Raw genomic sequence first — 19,699 nt, forward strand, 5'->3', positions numbered from 1 at the left:
GTTGTAGGTGATCGCAGACAACAAAGAAGGCAAATGGTTGCAGGCAACAAAGAAGATGAATGGTTGCAGGTGAATGAAGAAGGTGAATGGTCGCAGCCGAAAGTGGTCGCCCTCATCGAAGAAGGCGAAAAATCACAAGCATGGAGTCACACTATCATCAAAGAAGATCATCACAGTCGTCACTTGTTGAACACCAAGCTCGGCTCGTTTGCCTTAATAAATGAACGACATTTTATTAAGCCAAAAACCAAACCACTCATGAATAATTTGGCTCTTGTAACCCTAATTTTTGATAGAATTTATCCTAATTTGAGTTTTTCACAATTTATCATCAACATTTGCTTGACCACTCTTGACAGAGTGACATGGCCTTTGACTATATGATATGGGACCTTGTATGTCAATGTCATCAATATTGTCGACATGTGTAGTCTTAATCAAGATCAACTTCCTCAACCATCGTCACCTTAATACACAATAATTTCACAAATTCATAGACATATACCACTCTCTAAATTGATCAATAATTAATACCTTGTTGCATATTTATATATATATATATATATGAGCACACTAATTAATGTTTTATCGCATATCTATAGCAAATAGGGTTGCAATCAAACCAAGTCAAGCTGAGCTAAGCTTCGTTGAGTCAATGTATGGGTTCGAGCTCAAGCTCAATTTGGGCTCAACTCATCAGGAAGCTCACTAGGCTCAAAGAATGGTTGCAGGCGGTCGCATATGGCGAAGAAGGTGAATGGTTACAGGTATCATTTCAATCAGAGAAGGCAAATCGATTGGAGAAAGCAAATGGTCGCAACCTCAAGCAGTCACCTTCACCAAAGAAGGCAGACGGTCGTAGGCACGAAGTTGCACACTGTCGTCGAAGAAGATGGACAATGGCAATCATCACTAGCTTCTCTCCCACCCCCACTAAATCTAACTCTCATCCCTAGTAGTGTCAAAAAGAGAAGAACATGAGAGGAAAAGGCAAAGACAAAGGTGAAGCCAATGATGATTACTGTCTAGAGAAAAAGAGAAACATGTGAATGCAAAGGCAAAGATGAAAGGTAGAGAGGAATAGGCAAAGGCGACTGCTAGGGTTTCCTTGGATCTCTCCTGCCCCCATTAAATCTATAGATACCTTGATATAATGATATGTATTTATCTTAAATAATATATTTATAAAACATATATTTAATATATTCATATATTATCTAACTATAAAATAATATATTTATAAAATTATGAATAAATTTATTAATATATTTATAAACAAATCAATTTACGAGTTATTTACAAATTTCTAATTGAGCTTGGTCGCAATCTTTTAATAGAGCCAAGCTGCGAGTTTAACAAACTGAGATTTATTGAGTTCAAATTCAACTCGTTTACAAATTAAGTTTCAAACTTAGGCTCAAACTTAACTTGTTTACCTTAACAAACGAACTCAAACGAGTCTTTATCGAATACTGAACCGTTCATGAATGACTTAGCTTATTTGCAACCCTAAGACATTAATTAGTGTGTGGTTTACAAATTATAAATTTAAATGAAATTGATGAGATAGGATGAACTGGAATTTTAGGTTGGGAGTAGTAAAATAATTTATTTATTTACTTTTTGCTAGATAAATAAGGATACGGTCAATTTAAAGAGACATTTTTTATGGTAATTTGAACTAGTTCAATGATGACTCTTAAAAGTTAATTTACACATTCCTATAATACACCACCATGGCTCAACTTACCATATAAATATCATCTAAGAGATTGGTCAAACCATCTATTAAGCTTCAATGACAATATTGTAAGTTCTTCCTTCTCTTAAACTCATATCACACATCCATGTCAGGGATTAAACAAGACTCAAACGATACAATGATCGTTCTTTTTAAGATTGGATCACAGATCAATCTGCAAGAACAAGGCACCTGAAGCCAAAGAGAAGCTCCCATCCGTTTTATAACTAAGATTACTCATATAGTGAATTTCAATTAAATGGATTACATCTATATTTGTTGCATCTGTCAATCTACATTAACGCTCTACAAAGGGGTTGGGTTGGTTTAATTTGGTTGGTATAGTTTGGTACGAGGATGAGAATCCTTCCTATCCTCCTCATCATGATCTCTACGCAAATATCAAATATGGCTTCACGATCACAAATGCGTGTCATTCTCTCCTTCCTACCTAATTGTGAAGCAGATGAAGATGGAGATGGAGATGGAGGTGGGTGGCTATGGATGCATGTGAATGAGCTCCTCTTCTGCGCACTCTCTGATGCTAATTTCCATCACTTTCCCTGCTGAAGATGGCAGCACGTTGCAACAATGCCGCCTCGGTGCCTGCAACTGCATTCCCCAAAAAGGGCCCAAACGAAACAACATGACAATCATCTTTGTATATATATGCTGGGAACTAGGGTCCTAAAATGAATTTGGATTACCTTAAATATCGAATCAAGTAGACCCAATTATGTAAGTTAAACCCAATTCAATCAAATTTTGATGAAAAATTGAACTAGAACTCAACCAAACTAGAAAATCTTCCAACCAAATTGAGTCAATTGGGTTAGTTCGATTCGAATTTCATTCTACCCCAAAGCATGAGCAATTGAAGAGTACCTGTTTGATATCGAGATGCAGCCTATGCGAGAACACTCGGATTTCCTCAAGCCTCTTGGGCGAAGTCATGTCGAATGTGCAGTTGTCGGAAACCATCCTTCTGTAACTACTCCGTATTCCATCTCGGCCGGAATCCGCCTTCTCGAAGAAGAAGACCGTGGCCCTTCGGCAAGGGTCCGGGTGAGGCTCCCTGATGTCGAACGCGAACGATTGAGCCAGGACCTGGCCGCGCTTCCACGAGCTGAACGTCTGCTCGGCGCGGAGAATGTCCGGCAGGAACATGTGACGGTCGTAGACTTGGACTGCGTAGCCCCACGAGACGGAGACCGTCCACGAGAACCACTGGTCGTAGCAGACTGTTTGCTGTAAGAGCCTGTGAGGATCCGCCATTGAAGCTTCTTGAAGGTGCTCCAAAGCTTCGGCGGTTGTCTTCTTGGGGAAGATTGGATGGGTGTGATCTAAGTGGTGCAGAGAGACCAGTGGAGCGTTCGGATGAGCCGCCAGCAAGCCAAAGATGTTTCCTCGAACGTCCATCTGATCAGATTCCAAGTAGCCATGAAAAGAGAACAGAGGAAGAAGCAGATGGAGTTCGGTTCAAATAAATTTGTAAAGAAAGTAACGAACTCGCAAAGAAATAACGAACAATTCACAGGTACTTATTCGAATAAGGGGGGTACAAATCAAGGAGGAAAGTGGACACTCTCTAAAGCCTAAAGGGTCTTTATGAGGTTCAATTTATGATTGTGTTGGATTATAAGATGTAGGGTCATAATTAAGAGAATCACTTCCCTTATCCTAATTATTTTTTTTAAAGACAACATTATACAATACAAGCACCTTTTGAACTAAAGAAAATAATATCTTATGCAAAAGGTTGAAGAGTGTAACAGAGAGTCAAAAGGGTCTGTCTCCAATACTAACAGTGAGAAAATCAGTACATGTGTACGACATAACTTCAAATTTATGAGTGGATTATACAGTAGATTGAAGAGTCTATAAGACATTTCCGATGCAATAGACGAGGATTAAGGAAAGATTATTGCATTTCTTCTAAAATCCCTAAATTGGAGGTAAAATCCAAAGATTGAAGTAACTTGGATACCTGATGGAAACCAGGCTCGTGTTTTAATCCAATGCCAAGCTCTGAAATGCAGGCATGGACTCTGCCATCACTTCCATAGAGATGTGGGTATCTGTCCAAGCACGAATCAAAGACCTTGGCCAGAACCTTGGCCAGCGGGTAGCTTAGAGCAAAGCCAGCCCCTCCAAACGCCATGTCGTAAGAGAAGAACTTGTTCTGCATGATGATCTCCGAATTGGTCCCGACGTAGTGCCAAAGCTCATGATCATACTTGGACAGTGTCTTCACCAAGTTCTCCGGGAAGAAGAATGTGTCGTCGTCGCCGAAAACGAACCACCGGACGTTCGAGTGGTTGAGCGCCACCGTCTCCGCCACCACCCGAGCCACCCGGATCGCCGACCGGAGGCCGCCCCGATACGTGTACCGGAACCGGCTCGTGTCCTCGGACACGCACACCGGGGGGAGCAGTCCGGTGTCGTTATCGGATGGAGCCATGCCTTCCAGGAACACGCAGCCCCGCATTTGGTCCGGCCTCCACCAGAGCTTGACATAGTCCTTCCTCTTATGCCAAGAATTCCGGTTGGAAGCTATGCCGAAGACGACATGCTCGATGGAAGTTGAAGGCAGCACGGCCTCCGGCGACGATGAATCTTCAAACTTGGAGTTGGAGCCATGGAGGAAGACGAGAGAAAGGAAGAAGTAGACAATGCAGAGAGAAGATGAGATCAAAATCAAGTTTATTAGTCTAGAAGAAGAAGAAGAGCTTTGATGAGGAAGCTGCATCCCTTTCCACTGGAATTATTCAATGGCTGGAAGACTCAAAACACAAGGCTTCTGTAGTATTTAGTTTATCGGAGGAGGCACTTTTAAGTTCATTAGGCGCAATCTTAGGCGAAAGCAAAGTGCCAAACTTTGACACTTTTGAGGTTTTAGGTACATCTCCCATTGGACAACATGAAAGAATCCGAACAATCTGGGCCTTAGAATTGGTGTACAGGTGGAGAAGAATCAGGGCGGCAGCTTTGAGATATTTTCTTAATCTTGGTTTTTGGTCAATGGGGTAGCGGGGATTACAATGAGCCGTGGAGATGACGACCAAGAAAAGCTAAGGGTGGAAAATGTCTATTCGGCCAGGTGCACGGTCTGGTTGACCAATAAGAAGACGAAGAAGATCGTGGATTCCTTCCTTTTCAAGACTCAACCAAGAGCAATTGGCCTGAATCCCATCAAACTCATGCGTGGTTTATTGGCAGATTTGGACACGATTTCTTTAGACTAGAGCAGAATTGGGAATTCAATATCATCAACAGCCCATGCCAGATGCTTTGGAAACGCTCGTGTATTTATTGGAATGAATGATATATGGGTTGCCTTTTTAAAGATCCATTTATTTATTGAGAAATAATAACCGATTCTTGTGAAAATTAGTAACAGTTTTTAATGAAATAGATCACACGCAATGCGCACGTGAGACTTAGGGATTGCATTCTTTTGCTCACATCCTTATTCTTGTCCCTAAATCTATAATATTTTAGAATACTTTGCTTTTCACATCATTCTATTTGGAAAATAAAAAATACCCAATAGTACTTATATACTCGATATATATAATTATAAAAAAAAATTATATTTACAATTTAAATAGCTTCATAACAATTTGATAACAAAAGAATCTAACATTAGTGTAAGCAAAAAACTAACAGACAATGACTGTAATATTTAAAATTGTTTCAATATATTAAGTAATAAAAAAATACCACCTTATCGATAACAAGGGTGAGAGACGAGAGAAATTATAATTAAGTTTGGTTTTAAATTTGTGAGAATATGTCTTATTTGAGTTTTATTATGAATATATAAATTATAATATATAATTAAATAAAATGATATATATATATATAATTATATTATGGTAAAGTATGCAGACCTCTATCTTGTGCCTCTGATCAGAGAAAACAACACCCCATGTGGGACACCACCAAAACTTTGCCCGCGTCAACAGTTCATGTGCCTCTGATCAAAGAAACCAACACCTCATGTGGGTCACCGCCAAAACTTTGCCCGCGTCAACAGTGTATTTATTCATAAGATGGTAAGCTGGTGGGAAGTCACGAAAGCATTCGACAATGTAGTGGTAGTAGTAGTAATAAACAAGTGAATATTTGCAGAGAATCTGACCTGGCAATAACCAAAATTGAACTTCAAGGAGCAGCATACAAGCATAAAGGCATACTCCGGCCAATCCATGTATTTCTTTGAAAATCTTACAGCAAGAGACATGGAAGCAACACATTGAGAATCCATGTTGACTTAAGAATCCTGCAGCAAAACCGGTCCTTGTTTATCATTACAGACTAAATTTACAAGGTTATTCAGCTCAGCATCTGTTCTAAAAAAATTTAAATCTAAGAGAAAATGAGTGCATGCCGCCACAAACTGTTTACACTCGACACCAAATCCTTTGTACTTTGTGTTAGAAGTTATCGGCTGCTTGCTGAGATGGGATCGAAGCTTTTTGTGTTTATCCATACTTCAAATTCCTCAATCAATCAACGACAATAACAACATTCTTTGAATTCATCAATGGAATAAAGAGATAGTAAGGCTTTTGGAACTGTGATCAAAGAAAAAAACCCACTTCTGCTGATCGAGAAACAACTGCAAGAGAAGTTCTCTGGATCCTTCATCCCATCGATTCTTAACTATCTTCATCCATGCCAATCAAGCTCACCTGGAAGGATTTAGAAGAAGCCATTAGACCATCTTGACAAACCAGAGGCTTGTTTCTATTTAAAGTTCATCAGTCTACAATTAAACAGGAAGTATATGTATGTGATAAAGATCAAAAGCCACGGCATTTCCTCTATTCAACCATTCCTACAAGGATAAAAGATAAAACCATCCAGTCCAGGTTATATACCAAAGCAATCTGCTGGGCTGTTGCCCATCCCCTTAATCCCAGGAAAAAAAAAAGAGAAGTAAAAGAATAAATAAGAGGAGGAAAAAGAGGAAAATGTGAAACAACCGTTACACAATGAACACTAACCATGTGAAGCAGGCACCGCCTGTTTACAGTGACAAACAAACCATTGTAACTGCCATGCTCAACTTAACATTCCTTAGCATCTATCTATACAGTAAAAAGGCAATTTGGAGAGGGGTTCATTTTGTGGAGATTTCAAGCATTAGCTGTCTCGGCATTAGCTGGCTAAAAAACTTGTTAGTCGACTAATTAACCAGTAAGCTAACTAATTAGTTAGTCAACTAATTAAGTCGTTAGCTGACTAATTAGCTTTGTTAGCTGGTTAATTAATCTGTTTCCTAATTTCTTAGTTTCCTTATTTTGTAGAGTCAACTTTAGTTTGAGTAGAGAATAAATCACCCTCAAAACTAGCTGTAAGTTTCTAAACTAGTGTAGACGTAATTTTCTAATTAAGTGTACATAATAGGAAACTAGCAAGGATGTATTCTGTATATATTCTGATTAAATTGATGAATAAAATTATTTCTTCTTCCTAAACCTTTTTGCATGGTATCAGAGCCACCCTAACCAAAACCCTAAACACCAATAAATCACAACATAGCCAAAAAAAGTAACTTATCTTCGGAGATCATCCCATGTCCGACAAACAACATGGGAGCCATAGATAACAACATGTTTGCCATCACCGGCCACAAGTTAAGCGGGGAAAACTACCTACAATGGTCTCAATCCGTAATGATATTCATCTGCAAAAAAGGGAAGGATGACTACCTCACCAGAGTTACAAGCCAACCAATGGAGGAAGAACCAAAGTTCCAGATGTGGAAATTTGAGAACGACATGGTCATGTCCTAGTTTATTAACTCCATGACTAAAGAAATTGGTGAGAATTTTTTATGGCATAATATGGCACATGAGATCGGGGAAGCTGCTTGATGATCTGCGGCAAGCAGATTCCAGTGTTACCCAGTACTTCAATACTCAGTACTGACTTCAACTGGATAAGTATGATAGCATTCTCTGAAGTCCGTAAAGAGGAGAGCAGGATGGAAATAAAAAGAGCCTACACAAGTTTCTTATAAATTTAAATAAAAACTCAGATGGAGTGAGAGGGAGAATTATGGGCACGAAACCTCATCCAAGCGTTAAGATAGCATTCTCCGAAGTCCATAGAGAGGAGAGCGGGATGAAAATAATGCTGAAAAGTGCCTCTCCAAATCTGGAAACTTCAGCCCTAACTCTCGAGGGAACCAGCAACCCAATAAACAAAAAAAAGGCGTCCTTGGTGTGATCACTGCCATAAAGCGAGTCACACAAGGGACACTTGCTAGGAGATGCATGGTAAACCCGCTGATTGGAAACCTGCTCGTGAGAGGAAAAGTCAGGCAATATAGCTTCTATGGAGGAGACTTCTATAGCTTCAAAATCAAATCTCTTCAGCAAGGAACAACTGGAACTGCTGAAGAAAATGTTTGGACAGACATAACCTTCAGTTGTTGCCTCCGGATCCATAGCCCATAAAGGTAATTTCCTAAGTGCTTTCACGTGAACAATCAAATGTGTGGATTGTTGACTCAAAAGCATAGATCACATGACTGGGAGACATTAAGTTATTGACAAAGTTTGATACCTGTTATGAGAACTGGACAGTCGAGATTGCCAATGGATCCCTATCAAAGATAGTAGAGACAGGTTCTATAGCTCTCTCAAAGGATCTCACACTAAATTCTGTTCTCTTGGTCCCTAACTTGGACTGCAATCTATCATCAATTAGTAAATTTACCAATGATCAAAATTGTGTTGCTAAGTTCTCAAAAAATTTGTGTGAATTGCAAGACTTGAATTTGGGAAGGACAATTGGCAGTGCTGAGATATGCTTGAGACTATATCTCCTCAAGAAGAATGACCTCCAGAGCAAACAAGTTCATCACACCAGCTGCTTAACCTCTAAAAGTTCTGTTTATTCCTCTATTTTTCCTTCTAATAATAATAGTGCAATCATGTTATGACACTACAGGTTAGCTCATCCAAATTTTGTTTATCTTAACAAATTGTTTCCTTCATTGTTCAAGAATAAAGATCAACAATCGTTTCAATAAGAAATTTGTCAATATTCTAAACATATTCGAAACAGTTATCCTAGTCAACCTTACAAAACATCTCATCCCTTTCTATGATTCATAGTGATGTGGGGGAGCCTTCTAGAGTAAAAAATGCCACTGACTCTTGTTGGTTTATATCATTTATTGATGATCATACATGATTAACTTGGGTATTTCTTATGAAAAAAAAAATCTTTTTTCAAGTCAAATTTTTCAAAACTTCAATTCTATGATCCAAAACCAGTTTCACACCAAAATTCAAACCTTGAGAATTGATAATGCAAATGAGTACTTTAACTCTATCCTTGGTGACTATCTTTTAAGTCAAGGCATAATTCATCAAAGTTCATGTGTTGATACACCCCAACAAAACGAGGTTGTTGAACATAAAAACAGGCATCTTCTGAAGGTTGCAAGATCACTTTTGTTCTCCTCAAAAGTGAGTACTTTAACTCTATCCTTGGTAACTATCTTTTAAGTCAAGGCATAATTCATCAAAGTTTTGTGTGTTGATAAACCCCAACAAAACGAGGTTGTTGAACATAAAAACAGGCATCTTCTGAAGGTTGCAAGATCACTTTTGTTCTCCTCAAATGTTCCTAAATACTTCTAGGGGGAAGCCATTCTTACGACAACCTACCTAATCAATAGAATGCCCTCACGAACTCTCAATCATCAAACACCAAGTCAAATTCTTCTCCAATCTTTTCCACACGCTCGGGTTCTCTCAAACATTCACCTAAAAGTCTTTGGTTGTTCTATTTTTGTCCATGTTCATCACCAATTCCAAGGTAAACTTTATCCTAAATCCATCAAATGCATATTTCTTAGCTATTCTCCTCATCAAAAGGGTTACAAGTGTTATTCTCCAGAACATAAGTCATTCTATATTTCAATGGATGTAACCTTCTTTGAAAATCAACCCTATTATTCCACAACTGATATTCACGGAGAGGAAACTCTAAATGACACTCAAGAATATCATTTTTGGAACATTCCATCCACTTCTAGTCCACAGCAGCAACAACCGGAGTCAAATCCATCCACTTCTAGTCCACAACAACAGCAACCCTAGTCAAATCCATCCACCAGTCAACATCCTTCCCATCCTTTCACCAAATAGCCAATAACAAACAATGAACTTCAAGTCTACTCTCGGAGGAAATTCAATCAAGACGAGATTGAACAACGAACATGTCTTGAAACTGATCGAGAATCTGACCTGAATCCGAGGATAAGTGAAGGTAATTCCCAAGATAAGTCTATTGATGATGATCTCAGCCAGCTCATAGCATTGAGAAAGAGTGTTAGATCATGCACACAACACCCAATTAAAAACTATATCTTGTATAAGGGTCTTTCACCTGTTTTTAGTGCCTTTGTTTCAAATTTGGATGAGGTGTAGGTGCCAAATTACATACAGGAAGCCCTTAAACAACCAACATGGAAAAAGATAGTTCTTGAAGAAATTCAAGCCTTGGAAAAGAATGAGACTTGGGAAATCACAGAATTACCATTAGGAAAAATCCCTGTGGGTTGTAAATGGAGGTAGCGGATGTGATTTAGAAGTAGTTACTGGTAGTGGAAAAGTAGTAATTGTCTTGTAAAATCTGAGGATGCTTTATATATAAAACTAAACCCACACTATCGAGATTAGGTATAAATTATCAAGAAGATTATTGAAGTCTCTTTGTTCTTTCTCAATTCTGTTTATTTTCTCCCCCCATTTCTCTCTGTTTCTCCCTACTTTCTATTAGATTCCTCCCTCATTTTTGTATGCACTCCCTATTATTTTGTCTGTTGTCCCACATTTCTATCAGTTTTCTCCTTCAATTCCAATTCTACCTTCAAAGAAAACATTAATTAGGACTAGGATCCTGACATTTGGTATCAGAGTAGTGATTTCTCGACTATAATTTAGGGTTCATAGCACTAGATTTCGATCAAAACAAGGTGCTTATTGTAGCAATGATCCAAAGTGTATTTTGAAGAATTTGAACTGTGCAGATGGCCAAAGGAACTCTTGAGACAATGCAATCGCTAGAGAAAGTATTGAAGGCAAAATTCAATAAAAGGCTACACGAACTCATGATCATGATAGCCAAAAGATATCAGGTTAGTATTCCAACAGTATTATTTTCTAAGGAATATTCTGATTCCTTAAAAAGAGAAGTTTCAAAAGGAGATGCTCAAGACAACTATCTAAGAAGTTCGGATCATGAGATGATTGATTCAGACAATCAATCATCAAGATTTGAACATGTTAACAAATAAGTTCTTGAGATTGAAAAAGAGAAATGATTCTTTTGAAATTGAAATTGATCCAATCTTTTGCAATGAGAAATTGACTCAATCAATTCAAACAGTGTTGAAAAGAATTATGTTGCAGTTGCCAAGAAATCCAAAGAACAACTAATAAATCATGATATGACTATTGAGAAATTGCAGGAGAACAATGAGAAATTGTTCAATGGATTGACAAAGGAAGAATGTCTGAAGGACCAGCTAATGTCCAAGAACGGAATCTTGGGAGGAATGGTTCTGAGAAAGAAGGTTCTAAGATATTGTTTCTTTGCCTTTGGCTCCAAAGAAGGTTGTGGAGTCCATAGCTTTGGTTAAAGCAAGCATCAAACAAGTTAAGATAATTCCAGCAGGAGAATATCTTACTGTTGTTTTGAACGTTTTTTATCATGAACAATATGACAGTTTTGCAATCATTTCAAATGGTGTAGACCAGTTTCTAGTGCTAGTTTTGGCAGAGAAGGTTGATGCCAGAATATTCACTGCTAAAACTAACTAGCATGATTACTACATGAAGGTCAAGAATTTTGCACCCTACAGTCTAAGAAGATGAATCATATAATGAAAAGAGGGATTGGATGAAGAATTGAGGCCAGATGCTAAGATTTCTTGGGGACAAGAAATCTTTCAAGGGAGATGGAATGTCACGGCTCCTAAAATTAGAAAGTTATTTTTTATTTCAATTATTATATCTTTATTTAATTCATTATTTACAATTATATTCTAAGAACAGTTAAGTAACAAAAATAGAGTAGCGAAGGTGATTTAAGAGCAATTACTAGTAGTGGATGGAAGAATAGTAATTGTCTTGTAAAATCTGAGAATAGCTTATATATAAAGCTAAACCCACACTACCAAATTTATGTATGAATTATCAAGAAGGTTACTTAAGTCTCTCTGTTCTCCCTCAATTCTCTCTATTCCCCCCCCCCCCCCCCCCCAATTTCTCTCTATTTCTTTCTTTCAAATTCCTTCCTCATTTCTGTCTATTCTCCCTATTATTGGGTCTATTCTCCCACATTTCTGTCAGTTTTCTCCCTCAATTCCAATTCTACCTTCAAAGAAAACATTAGTAAGGACCAAAGTCTTGATAACAACCTGATAAATAGAATCAAATAGAAAAACCACAAATTCAGAGAAGAAAAAAAAATTATAGGGAATAATAAAGAGTTCAATTTGATCACTGATAGGGCAAATTTTTGTATTAAAATGGCCAACAAATGTGGTATGATATCATGATTTTTAATTTTCATATTTGAATAAACTCTACAGGATGATTTATCATGTTTTGGCACTCCGCTTGTGCTAAGAAACTTAAATCAAATTACCCTTGTGCCACCAATAAACCAAATAAAAAAAAGAGGCAAAACAAATAAAAAATAGTATAATAAGCATAGTTATTAAAGACGCAAGGTACACTAAGGCACAAAAGGGTCCTAGAGCCCGAGGCACGAGACGCGAGGCAAGGCACGTGCCCGAAAAAGGCGAGAGGCACCGAAGAAAAAATATAATTTAATAAAATATAGGCAAATTAAAAGGATAAAAACAAAATATAATAAATTAACAAGTATTCATCATCAAATTCAAACATAAACAATTCATAATCAAACAAAAAAAAATCAAGAAAATAGACACGACAATAATAACATCCAATATCCATCATCATCAATCATAAGATGATTTTCTGGATCATCATCGTCTAAATTATACTGGTCACTTTCAAAGTCTTCCTCTTCTTCATATTCTTCTTCAAAATCATATCTTTCTCCGAACTGAAATAGAAGAAAAAAAGAAAGCAGGATGAGATGAGAGAGAAAAAGAAAAAAAATATCCATTTCAGTGGTATCTAGTCCTTTTCTGTCACCAATCTTATTGGAAGGAGAAGTGTAAACTGCTGTCTGGTCTCACAAGAAGGAAGAGAGGCTCTCTGGTCTCACAAGAAGGAAGAGAGGTTTCTAGGTCGTTGGGTCTGTCTTCGAGTGGTTGGGTTTTTTCACCTTTTTTTACTTTTTTAAAAAAATATATTAAAGATACACGCGCCTCTCACCTATGTTGAGGTGTGCACCTCAACAGATAGGCATGCACCTCTTTAAGGCCACCTTGCCTTGGGGGATCTAAGGAGCAGGGGCTGGCGACCCTTGCGCACTGCACACCTTTCACAACTATAATAATAACAAACAAAAGAAGTGAACAGTTACCAAATAACTCATGTTAGAGAATATCTGTCAAGAGACTAAAATGCAACCGACTCCAAGTTCCATATAAACTTGTATAACAATCTTGGAAACAGCAGTTCCAGGAGTTTCTATGTCTGCATTGAAATCAGTTCACCAACTCCACATTGTCTGATACTAATTACCATCGTTCGACTAAAAGATGGTAAAATATCACAGCATTGACGACGGAGAACCTTTACCTGAAACCAAGAGGGTAAGACATCATTCAAACAAGAAAACAAGGACTAGATTGAGAATTTAGATATAAACATGTCCAAACCACTGAAATAGTACCTCTCCATATTCAAAATCTGGTTTTTGTGAGAACACTTTGATATTTTCCAAATTAAGCAGTTCCGGGGATCTTGAACAATTTCCAATTATGTGCCTGGTGTAGTCAGTCCAGACTTTTTTAGAATCAGAAGCAACAGTTTCCATAAAAAACACAAGAGGTCTTTTGCACGGGTCATTTGGGTACTCTCTTGAATTAAACATATAAAGGTTTGAGATAATATCCCTCTTTCTTCTCCATGGCCTAAAAGTGTTCTGCAACTGAAGAAGTTCTGGAAGGAGATAATTGCCTTCAAAGACCTGAATGGCATAACCCCAAGCAACTGAAACAGTTAAAATGTTTAAAGGGTCATAACAGACAGTTTGCTGCAATATTCTACCAGGATCAACATTCACAGCTTTGAAGAGATGCTCAAAAGCTTGATTCCTGGTCATGTTAGGAAAGATTGGCTCCAGGGCTTCAAAATGATGTAGAGACAACAAAGGTGAAAGTGGATGTGCTGAAAGCAGTCCAAAAATATCTCCTCGAATATCAACCTGTAGTATTAAATCAAAAACAAAAAGAAAAAGTTAATATAAGCATTCTTAAGTGGGATCAAGGCTCAGTAGTTGTTTAACATAAGTATTTGCCCCAGTATAGCAAATAATATATAGAAAAATTAGTTAAATGAAAAAAGAAAAAAACAGGGAAAGAATTTTGGCTTCAATGACTAGCCAAAGTTGGTTCAACATGATAAATATTCCATTCAAAAGGTTTAGGCCAACACTGACTAAAGAATTGTATGCGAATAAAAGCATCAAAAATACTTCAACCAAGTAAAAGGTTCAACATTCAATTCTGAAGTTTTAATGCCTCTACACAAAGATGAGGAGAAGTATGTTTCTTTGGAGTCTTGGAAATGAAGAACTAAATTAATTTACTAGTTGAAGTCCATTGAAGATTAAAAGGAAAAATTCACAAGCTTTTGGAGTATGGAATACTCGCAATTATTGCATCATGAGAAGAAAACTTCTAAGCCATCTCAAAGTAGTACATATGGCATATTTCAAACAATGGATTATCATGCTAATGTGGTCTGGAAGCTGCCAACCAAAAAAGCTCAACACTGAATTTTATGCTCTAATTGCAGTCCAAAAATTTTTTGCTACAGAGAGAGGGCAGAGGTATTATCAATGAATTCAATCGTGTATTTTGTGTCCTTTAAGGGTATTTTCCAGATAAAGATATTTAGTGCAGAATACAAGAGATTAATGAAGTGAAGAGAGTGCAACTTTGTTAATTCACCATTTACAACAAACTCATGTTATCTTTCAGTAACATGCATAGTCACTAAAAAAGACCGCATTCAAATCATAACTCTTGTTCATAAGACTGAATGAAGGTATATCACACACCTCCCTCTCCTAAGTCCTGACATAATTAACAACAGAAAACAGTACCCTCAAGTTTTAAAATCCTAAATTGGCATCCTTTCTAGTATAGTTGTTGATACTAGGATTCAAACGTGGATCGTCTAAGTGTAAGCAGGCTAGTGTAGGCCCTCTGGGAGGTAAAGGTTCTTAATAAGGTTGCAACAGACCTTTGAAGATGAAAAGTTAGAAACTAAAGTAATCAAGACAGAGAGAGAACATGGCAATGAAGAGAGAGTCACTGCCACTACTAAAGGAGAAAATGATGATTTGAAGTCTCTGCTATTCATGATAGAAGACTATATCACTTATCATGCCCAAATATGAAGATCTGATCTTTAGTATGGGTTTAGGGTTTAGGGACAAACCACATATCTTTCTACCAATTGACAATCTCTCTCTCCCCTTGATGGAGGAGAGTTGAGTGCCTCCAAGGAATCCCTTAACTTTAATTGCCAACCCACAAGTCCTGCAGGCCCCACATAGAAGGAAATTCATAGACCTTTGTCAATATAGTTGGTTAAGTCTCCAATATTTGAAGATTGTGGAGCTCATGCTTTCAAATCCTAAGTGTAGGGCTCCACATTAAGGCCAAGTACTTAGAGCAGCTTGCGCACTAGCAACCCTTATATGCTTCATGGAGAAGACCTCAAACAAACAGGTCCATGAATAGAGCTAATGAGATATCTTAAGCATTCTTCTAGATGATTAATGAGGTAACATAAGAGTTCTTCTAGATGGTCATAGCAACGAATTCCATCAGCTGAGCAAAGAAGATGACATGAGCTTCTTTATAGTGATGGCTTGCAGGTATTGCAGTAAAAGCTTTACCATGCCTTAATTCAAATTCAATTCTATTAAGCTAACTTTACTACAAAAATACTTAACCTATTAAAAAAACAAAGATGATTAATAGCCACACAAAAAAAAAAGTGTGATCAATATGCATCTAAATAGAAAACAAACATATGTAACAATGCATGACCAGAACATCTCAGAACAAGAGCTTTAATATCTACAAAGACACCACTAGTCTAAAAACTTAAATTGTTAAAAAAGGGTCCGTCAAAATAATGGATCTTCCTACGAACAAGTCACTAGAGGGAAAAATTATGAATGCATGTCGCTGGCTCACACATAACCCCATAAGACTGGCACTTATAGTTACTTAAGGTGATTGCTGGCATGTAAATTATAAGCAAGTCATTTGGATGGAACTTGGAAGAGACAAGTAGAACAACATAACTAAGAATAATGGAAATAGATAATGTTACAATATCTCTTGACAATTATGCTTTCACCCCAAAACCAAACAACCCATATTCAGCCTCTTTACCTTACCTATTTGCTACACTGGACTCCCATATGGTTTTTATACTTCCAAGTTAAAGTTTCCACAATCTCTATGAGATATGCAGGCATTCCATATGATCACGTATAGATTTTTTGTATGAGTGTTATAGTGTGTGTTTTCGGGTTATTTAGTATGCGCATCAATGTGGTGGATGGTTAACAATAATGGCCTCATGGCCATCAAAGATGGGCCTTGGAAGGTCAGTGAGGGTTAGGCAATGAAGCATAACACCCACAAGGTAAAAGTTGGTTTTCTGGTTATACAGGCGGTTTACTTTACTGGTGTTAAATGGACTGTTTGAATAGAAACTAAAGGAAAATGAGCATCTGAATGTCATGGAACAAGGAATGCCGTTTATTATTTCACAAACTTAATGGGAAGTATAACCCTTTGTCAATTTATCTCAATGTGGCGGCCATAGTTTGCTTATCTCCAAATTCTAGATTTAAAACCAAAATGAAAATCAGTACCTTAATATGAAGATCATCAATCAATAAAGTGTACGGCACAAACCAAAAAAGAAATACACTAAAAAGTAAATGTTCGTTTTGGCACAACAGTGAAGAGGTAAATTTCTGGATGAGACAATATGTGTCATCTGAAATAAGTACATATTTTCTTCTCTTCAGTGAAATTGGATGATGATTTGGTCAAAAGATTGAATACGTAAATATTAGAAGACAAATGAACTTAAATCAAATACGCAACTTTGATGGCAAGATTTAATTTTTATCAGCCCAAAACAGAGGAACCATTCAGTTTACCTGATGAAAGCCAGGTTCATGAGTCAAACCCACGCCAAGCTCCGCCAAGCAAGAGAAAACCCTAGCATCGCTTCCGTACAAATGGGCGTATCTAATCAGACACGAGTCCAAAACTCCGGCCAAAACCCTAGCCAGAGAGTGGCTGATGGCGAAGCCTCCGCCCCCATACGCCATCTCAAACGAGTGCCTCAAGTTCTGGCCATAACTCTCCGACCAACTCCCCACATAGTACCTGTAATTAGAACCAAGAAACACGGAATTCAAAACAATAAAGTCGGTATTACTTTAGATTAATTAAACGAGTGTCGTCCATCGTCCAGAGCTATCTATAGAAAAAGAGTTAGTGAACCCGGTGCACGAGACTCCCGCATTGCAGGTTCTTATAAAGGTTTAGGGTTTAGGGTTTACTCTTCATTTGCAAGAGGCTGTTTCAAAATTTAAACCCAATTCAAGTTTAATCAGAGTCTAATATTGACAATACCACTGATCGTGATCGTATCTGGAGAGCGTCCGGACCAAATTAGCGGTGAAAAACACAGTGTCGTCGTCGCCGAAGACGAACCAGCGGACGTCGGACTGGTTGAGGAGGACGGTCTCCTTGACGACACGGGCGATGCGGGCGGCGGGGCCGCCGGGGAAGGGGGCGGAGAGGAGGACGGGGGTGTCGGACGGGGAGGGGGAGAGCGAGATTGGGCGGTCGAGGAAGACGACGGTACGGGTGGAGTTCGGGCGGTGCCAGAGGCGGAGGTAGGGGCAGCGGGCGGGGAACGAGCGGGAGGAGGCGGCGATGGAGAAGAGGAGGTGGCGGAGAGAGGTTGGGGAGGTGGTGGCGGAGTAGGGGAGGGTGGTGGGCGGCGGCGGAGGGGGGTGGTGGTGGAGGAGGAGGTAGAAGATGAAAAGAGAGGAGAGGATTAGGCAGAGGTCCTTGAGGCGAGTCGGGCTTCTCAGGACTCTGCCAATTACCATCTTTCAGGGCGACGAGGAAGAAGGTGGCTTCGAGGCAAAGCGACACTGACAAATGGCGGCTTCTTCGATAGAAGTGAAATCGAGAGAAAATAGTCGACTGCGAGTCTTCGGCAACGGACACGGATGGAAACATGTTTCCTCGCTTCTCAAAGTAAAAGTTAATTCAGCCCCAACCGCTATCCGACCCGTTGCTGCCTTCATCCCCCCAAAACGTGGCATCAAACACGTGGTGCCTGTCGTCACCGCCATGTCATTTTACCATTCTATATTTTCTCAATTAATAAAAACAAATTTCTATTTACAGCCTACACATTTACTCTTCACAGCCACAACCCGCCAAATTCCCTGCCAAATTTCTATTTTCCCCACCCGCATCTCACTTCTACTCCAACCACCAGCCTTCGCCTCGCCTCTCTCTTTCTCTCACACACTATATATACACAAATACATACATATATATATATACACACACATGCAGTTGTTATAACTGACCCAACCCATTGCTGGGTCAGCCACCATGGCCGAACCCTCTCTCTATATATATATGTGTGTGTGAGTGTGTGGATATATATATATGTGTGTGTGTGTTTGTGTGGTGTATTCGGGAAAGAAAGAAGAAGAGATGGGTATAAGAGAGTGAGACAGAGAAAGAATTTTGGCGTGAGTGGCCGCCATCGCCGACCCATCTCGCGGCCCACACATACAGAAAGAAAGTGTGTGTGCCGACCTAGCAATGGGTTGGGTCTACCATGGGGACCGCATGTATGTGTATATATATATATATGTATGTGTATGTGTATATATGGTGCAAGAGAGAAAGAGAGAGGCGAGACGGAGACTAGCAATCGGAGGAGAAAGTGGGTTGTGGGATATAGGCTATGAGAGGGGTAAAATAGAAATTTTAAAATTATTATGAAATTTGACAAGATGTGAGCTGTGAAGACCAAATGTGTGAGCTAGGAATAGAATTTCCCTTAATATTAATAGTGGATAAAAAAATTAATAGTGGATATTTTCTCATTTAACTTATAAACTAGGTTGTTTATAATTTTTGTTTAATTTTTTCAAACAGATTAAAGAAAATATAATCAAGTTTGATATTGATGGGATTAGAAAGTTAATTATCACCCAATTCCTAATTTGCCTGTTTTGTTGCTTGCAAAGTCCCCTACCCCCCTCGATTTTACTCGTTCGCATTTCTTAGCCCTAAACATGTCACAAAAATCCTGTGAAAAAAAAAAAAAAAGAATGGTGGAATATCATTTTTCTAGTATATTCTTCGGTATTCAAGATAATTATTACTTGAAAATGATATAGTAATAATATAATTAGAGTATAATAAATTAGTATCTCATTCATTAGACTCTGTATTTTTATACAAGTTGTCATGTACTACAAAAGTAGTCTAAATAAGGCAATGTGATAGTTGAATAATGAAATCTATTAGATGGTCTAGAATACCATTTATAGATCTGCTTAAGATTAGAGACGATGATAGAGAATCAAGAGATGAACCATGTATTTGTTGGACTCTGTTTTGTCGTAGACCTAAATTTTGGATTTTGAGTCATACTAGGCTTTGCAATCCATTCTCAGAAATTAATA

The 19,699-nt window shown here is 38.3% G+C and overlaps 2 protein-coding genes across 5 annotated transcripts; both read right to left on the reverse strand.

The window, feature by feature from the left end:
* Positions 1-1,934: 1,934 nt before the first annotated feature.
* On the reverse strand, positions 1,935-5,624 carry LOC127791833 (uncharacterized). The gene is made up of 3 exons (XM_052321958.1): positions 3,729-5,624; positions 2,627-3,160; positions 1,935-2,353 (listed from the first exon to the last, which is right to left on the reverse strand). Exons 1-3 carry the CDS (start codon positions 4,488-4,490, stop codon positions 2,240-2,242), a joined length of 1,410 nt encoding a protein of 469 aa, XP_052177918.1. The 5' UTR covers positions 4,491-5,624; the 3' UTR covers positions 1,935-2,239.
* A 301-nt stretch (positions 5,625-5,925) lies between these two features.
* On the reverse strand, positions 5,926-18,236 carry LOC127791834 (uncharacterized). Of its 4 annotated transcripts, none has more exons than XR_008020997.1 (5): positions 17,610-18,235; positions 17,129-17,360; positions 13,604-14,137; positions 6,346-6,438; positions 5,926-6,026 (listed from the first exon to the last, which is right to left on the reverse strand). XR_008020997.1 is itself a non-coding variant. In XM_052321959.1 (4 exons), the coding sequence occupies exons 1-4, from the start codon at positions 18,092-18,094 to the stop codon at positions 6,406-6,408; spliced, it is 1,284 nt and encodes a 427-aa protein (XP_052177919.1). In that variant the 5' UTR covers positions 18,095-18,235; the 3' UTR covers positions 5,926-6,405. The 4 variants fall into 4 exon arrangements, 2 of the variants coding, with proteins under 2 accessions (XP_052177919.1, XP_052177921.1); XR_008020996.1 differs by adding an exon at positions 13,292-13,509 and having other exon boundaries at positions 5,926-6,438; positions 17,610-18,234; XM_052321959.1 differs by having other exon boundaries at positions 5,926-6,438.
* Between the last annotated feature and the right edge of the window lie 1,463 nt (positions 18,237-19,699).

The sequence above is a fragment of the Diospyros lotus genome, chromosome 15 (genome assembly GCF_014633365.1).
Source record: "Diospyros lotus cultivar Yz01 chromosome 15, ASM1463336v1, whole genome shotgun sequence".
Classification (NCBI taxonomy): Eukaryota; Viridiplantae; Streptophyta; class Magnoliopsida; order Ericales; family Ebenaceae; genus Diospyros; species Diospyros lotus.

Bases quoted from the DNA above. Each gene is read 5' to 3' on its own strand.
- LOC127791833 (XM_052321958.1), bottom strand. From the start codon at position 4,490: ATGCAGCTTCCTCATCAAAGCTCTTCTTCTTCTTCTAGACTAATAAAC. The intron at 3,161-3,728 runs GTATCCAAGTTA...GAATCTGATCAG, and splicing joins ACGAGCCTGGTTTCCATCAG to ATGGACGTTCGAGGAAACAT. The intron at 2,354-2,626 runs GTACTCTTCAAT...TGGGGAATGCAG, and splicing joins TGCATCTCGATATCAAACAG to TTGCAGGCACCGAGGCGGCA.
- LOC127791834 (XM_052321959.1), bottom strand. From the start codon at position 18,094: ATGGTAATTGGCAGAGTCCTGAGAAGCCCGACTCGCCTCAAGGACCTC. The intron at 17,361-17,609 runs GTATTGTCAATA...TTCTAATTACAG, and splicing joins AGATACGATCACGATCAGTG to GTACTATGTGGGGAGTTGGT. The intron at 14,138-17,128 runs GTAAACTGAATG...TTAATACTACAG, and splicing joins ATGAACCTGGCTTTCATCAG to GTTGATATTCGAGGAGATAT.